Genomic DNA, 5744 nt, shown 5'->3' with positions numbered 1-5744 from the left:
TTTTGAGACAGAGTCTCGCTTTGTTGTCTGGGCTAGAGTGCCGTGGCATCATCCTAGCTCACAGCAACCTCAAACTCCTGGGCTCAAGCGATCCTCCTGCCTCAGCCTCCCGAGTAGCTGGGACTACAGGCATGCGCCACCATGCCCGGCTAATTTTTTTCTATATACTTTTAGTTGTCCAATTAATTTCTTTCTATTTTTAGTAGAGACGGGGTCTCGCTCTTGCTCAGGCTAGTTTCGAACTCCTGAGCTCAAACAATCCACCCGCCTCGGCCTCCCAGAGAGCTAGGATTACAGGTGTGAGCCACCGCGCCCGGCCATACAGTGCAGTGTTGATTCAAGAAGTTTTGGAAAGGAGACGAGAGCCTTGAAGATGAGGAGCACAGTGGCCGGCCATTGGAAGTTGACAACAACCAATTGAAAGCAATCACTGAAGCTGATCCTCTTACAACTACATGAGAAGTTGCCCAAGAACTCAACGTTGTTGACCATTCTACCATTCTATGGTCGTTTGGCATTTGAAGCAAATTGGAAAGGTGAAAAAGTTCAATAAGTGGGTGCCTCATGAGCTGACCAAAAATCAAAAAAACTGTCATTTTGCAGTCTTGTCTTCTCTTTTTGTACCCAACAAAGAACCATTTTCTCTATTGGACCTTGACATGTGATGAAAAGTGAATTTTATACTCCAACCTGTGATGATCAGCTCAGTGGTTTGACCAAGAAAAAGCTCCAAAGCACTTCCCAAAGCCAAACTTGCACCAACTAAAGGTCATGATCACTGTTTGGTGGTCTGCTGCCAGTCTCATCCAGGATAGCTTTCTGAATCCTGGAGAAACCATTCCATTTGAGAAGTATGCTCAGCAAATTGATGAGATGCACCAAAAACTGCAAAGCCTGCAGCCAGCACCGGTCAACAGAAAGGGCCCAATTCTTCACGACAAAGCCCGATCACACTTCGCACAACTGTGGCTTTAAAAGTTGAACAAATTGGGCCACAAAGTTTTGCCTCATCCACCATATTCCCCTGACCTCTCACCAACCGACTACCACTTCTTTAAGAATCTCGACAACTTTTTGCAGGGAAAATGCTTCCACAACCAGCAGAATGCAGAAAATGCTTTCCAAGAGTTCACCGAATCCTAAAGCATGGATTTTTACACTATGGTAATAAACAAACTTATTTCTCATTGGCAAAATGTGTTGATTGTAATGGTTCCTATTTTGATTAATAAAGATGTGTTTGACCCTAGTTATAATGATTTAAAATTCATGGTCCAAAACCACAATTACTTTTGTACTAACCTAATACAACGCGTCCAATAACAAGCCGTGGCATGTTGACAGGTATATATATTAACCTGGTATATTAACCAGGTATATATATTAACCTATATATATTATAGTATAGCTGAGTAGAAGAAAAAAAGTAAGCGTGGGGATGCTGAGTGCCTCAACTTACCCAGCAGAAAATCAGGGAATACTGAGTGTGGGGTTAGGGGGTCTCCGGCAGGGGAGTTTGGAGCAGGCAGAATGCCAGGCCTAGGGAATACAGGAGGGCAGGGAGCCGCATGAAGGGTAGGAGGGAATGGATAAGGCTAAGCAGGGAGTGCGGAGCGGAAGGGGCGGGTGGACCAGGAGCGTTGAGCGGAAGGGGCAAGGCAGGGAAGGGCGGGGCTCAGCATGTGAGGGGGAGTGAGCTTCGTCTGTGGCTCAGGCGCCTGCGCAAACTAGATACCTCAGCAACCCGGGAGCTCGCGAGGCCGCGCTTTTCCTCGCGTCGTTGGTGTTGTCGAGTTGGTCACACATCGCTTTGTCTCACTGGACTCGCCATGCATCGCCTGCCCAGGGTCTGCCCCTACATCCGCCGCCTCCGCGTGGCCCTGCTTTGCCTGTGGTCCGGCAGTCGCTTCGCCCACTCGGAGCCCCAGCGCCAGCGGCCTGCGTCTGCCTTGGTGGGTTGGGGCCACGCGCCAAGGCAGCACACACCGGGCGATGGCGCCGGGGCTGGGACCGAGGCCTGGCGCCCCGACGGGTGGGGAGGAAGGAGAGGACAGACGCAAGTCTTGCGTGGGGGCTTCTGTGGCGGGGCCGCCATTAGAGAGGGTCCAGGGAGAGGGCCACGGTGGGGACAAGGTCGTTGGGCCCCGGTGGCGGGAGGCGGGAACTGGGACCTCTTTGGGGGTTACCCTTTATGAGCATGGAGCCAGCGGGGGAGGGGTGCGGAGCCGTTGTTTTTTCAGAGGAGTAGTTTATCACCTATCTCTTCACTGCCAAGAACCATCATTTCTCCCCCAAACGGTGGAAATCCTGGGCTGCATCGAGGTTCCAGAGCGCAAAGGTCAGAATTGGAGAAACGTCAGAGGAAAATGAGTTTTCTTTAAAAATTGAGTTAGGTCATCCATGAATTGAATTTCTGCATTTTAAGTTTCTCCAAGCCTCTGTTCCCAGGACAACTGCCTAATTCCTCAAAACGTCTTAAGCAGTTTTTGTTAGGCAGCCAGTCACTGGTGCAGGAAGCCATACTCATTAACAGCGCTTTTCATCTTCTCTTCCAGGAAATGGCTCTTGGAATTGTGGTGATTTTTTTGGCCTTCTTAACACCGTGTGCCTATGTGTTAAGCAATCTGAGCCAGTTCAGAAAAGATTAAATGAAGATGTCGAGCAGCTGTTAACGTCCAAAACGCTTTCAGAAGAAGCTGTCTTCGGTAAATGAACACAAGTGCTTCTTTGGGTTGATGATGTAACCATTGTGGATATTCAGTTCCATAACCATATGTTTATGGTAAATATTTTGCACTTTTTAATTACCGTGCATTACGTAGATGTATAGACAAAAAAATGTTCTGCTTAATTGTTAAATAAAATTGAAGCACTTATTCATGCTTGGTATTATGTGTGATCACAGATTATTTTCTAAACATCATGAAAGCTGATGAAAATTTACTGAAAACTGCTATGAAAGGTCAGACCTAGTGACTTAGGGAATGACATCAAGTGTTATTTTATGGGAGTGAATGTTTGTATCTAGTGACATGAACCTTAAAAGATTAGCTATATAGCTGTAAGGTAATATTCATAAGTTTAGCTAAATGGTTTTTATGTTCCATGAGTAGTGCCACTCCACACTTTACTATTTGCTGTGAGAAGTATAACTTTTTCTTAATTTATCTTTACCTATTTCAATGACTGCATTCCAGGATTTGGTGAGTAAGTATATGTGTATTTTATTTGTACCTGTCCTAATTTCATGATTTTGTTATTAGCTTCTCTTAGTCATCATTCAGGTTTTAAGAATCATATACACCCTTGAATTTTAGCTTGCTCTGCCAATTGTGCCATGACCATGGGCAGCATAGTTCAACTCTGAGCCTTGGTTTCCTTATCACTGTAATGGGGACTTAAAATTACTGTCTTTAAGGGATGTTGTGGGGCATAAAACATTGAGCAAAGATAAAGCACCTTCCAGCATAGTGCCTGAAACAGAGTAGTCAATAAGTAGAAGTTATTGTTAAGAGGATGTATAACTTTGCTAATATTCATTCAACAAATACTGCATTTCTGTGATGTGCCAAGGATTGTCTGAGGTTAATAAGCCAAAATAGACTCCTGTCCTTATTAGGCTTACAAGTCTTAGAGGACTTATATTTTGTTACTTTAATATTCTCATATCTCAAAATTTATATTGGTGTATTAGTAAAGGTTCTCCGTAGAAAAAGAATGAATAGGGGTGTGTGTGTGTGTGTATAGACAGAAAGATGGGTTTATTTTAAGGAATTGGCTCATATGGTTGTGGAAGCTGACAGGTCTAAAATCTGCAGGGTAGGCCAGCAGGCTGGAGACACATGAAAGAGTTGACATTCAAGTCTGAAGGCAATATTCTGGCAGAATTCCCTTTTGGGGAAGATCAGTCTTTTTTTTAAGGCCTTCAACTGATTGGATGAGGCCCACTTGCACTATGGAGGGCAATCTGCTTTACTCAAAGTCTACTGATTTAACTGTTAATCTCTTTCAGCCTTCCCAGAAACATCTAGAATAGTGTTTGACCAAACACTGTGGCCTACTCTAGTTGACACATAAAATTAACCATTACAATTGGGTTATTGTAACTTTTCAGAGAGAGAGATCATGAAAACAGATTGGTGATACTCCTAAAATTTAAAGATATGAGTACAGTGGCTAATCAAAATCTTAACAATTTGTTAAGATCTACCTTCCCAGTTCACTGGTGACAAACCTGCTCTTAGTGTCTTTAAATGAACTCTGGCCTGTCAAGACATGGACTCAGTCATACGGTTTCTTGTATTCAACCAGACCTGGCTCCTGCTGCCCATTTTGAACTTATTGTTTTCTTCTGTGACTCTGGTGGCTTAGTACTTCAGCTTCTGATGCCTGCCTTCATGTGCTCCAAATAATGGCAAAAGACTGCTTTATTTTCCTCCCACCTGGGGAAGAATATTAAACTGTAAGAGTCTTTTCCATAGAACTTTATCACTTAATTTTCTGAATCATTTATTTGACACTCATATTTATTTATTGAATACTCATACAATACTGTGTGTTGGGAAATGGTAGCTCATTTTGATAAATGAACTCTGTGTCCCTGTCTTTTTACTTAATTTTACATACATAAAGGTGTCATTCAAAGTACAGTTGATTCTTATTATTTGGGGCAGTTCTCTAAAGTTGCTGTGAACACTGAATTAGTGAATACGGGACCATTGCTCCTAGAGGAAATATGTGGTTAAGTTCCTGTGAGCCTTGGGTCACAACATTTTTTTCATTCTCTCAGTACGTAACTGTTTTATATATGTTTCTGTTTAAAAATGCCTTATTTAATATACAGATGCTCCTCAACTTATGATGGAGTTACCGCCTAATAAACCCGTTTTTTTTTTTTTTTTTTTAAAACTAAGTCTTAGTGTTGCCCTGGGAAGAGTGCAGTGGCGTCATGACAGCTCACAGCAACCTCAAACTCCTGGGCTCAAACAATCCTTCTGCCTCAGCCTCCCAAGTAGCTGGGACTACAGGCATGTGCCACCATGCCCGGCTAATTTTTCTACATATTTTTAGTTGTCCAGCTAATTTCTTTCTGTTTTTAGTAGAGATGGGGTCTTGCTCTTGCTCAGGCTGATCTCGAACTCCTGAGCTCAAATGATCCTCCTGCCTCGGCCTCCCAGAGTGCTAGGATTACAGGCGTGAACCACTGCACCCGGCCCCAATAAATCCATTTTAAGTTAAAAATAACATAAGTAGAAATGCATTTAATACACCTAATCTACTGAATATCACAACTTAGCCTTGGCCTACCTTAAACATGCTTACAATTGGGGCAAAAATCATCTAACACAAAACCTATTTTATAATAATTGTAGAATATCTTATGTAATCTATTTAATACAGTACTGAAAATGAAAAACAGAATGGCTGTATGGGTACTTGAAGTATGGTTTCTACTGAATGCATATTGCTTTTGCTCCATCATAAAACCCAAAAATTTTAGGTTGAGCCATCACTAAGTTGTGGACTGTCAGTGTATTGTTGATTATAGATACTGATAATTAGCATTGGACTCATGGCCAACATTACTATAACTCATGCCTAATGAAGCTTATCTAATATACATATTTTCTCTGTGGGACACATCACACACAGCCTTTTTGCACGTGGAACACTGGACATCACTTCAGCTCTTTGGGTGGGGGCAGTATTTTTGGTCGGAGGGAGGGGACCCTCCTTTTTTGGGG

At 42.9% G+C, this 5744-nt stretch overlaps 1 protein-coding gene across 1 annotated transcript; it reads left to right on the top strand.

Annotated features, from left to right (window-relative positions):
- Positions 1-1829: 1829 nt before the first annotated feature.
- On the top strand, positions 1830-2648 carry LOC105819043 (cytochrome c oxidase subunit 8C, mitochondrial). The gene is made up of 2 exons (XM_012655199.1): positions 1830-1952; positions 2556-2648. Exons 1-2 carry the CDS (start codon positions 1830-1832, stop codon positions 2646-2648), a joined length of 216 nt encoding a protein of 71 aa, XP_012510653.1.
- The last annotated feature ends 3096 nt before the right edge of the window (positions 2649-5744 follow it).

The sequence above is a fragment of the Propithecus coquereli genome, unplaced genomic scaffold (genome assembly GCF_000956105.1).
Source record: "Propithecus coquereli isolate 6110/MARCELLA unplaced genomic scaffold, Pcoq_1.0 Scaffold468, whole genome shotgun sequence".
In the NCBI taxonomy this organism is placed as follows: Eukaryota; Metazoa; Chordata; class Mammalia; order Primates; family Indriidae; genus Propithecus; species Propithecus coquereli.
This window is presented reverse-complemented; position numbering and strand designations above follow the sequence as displayed.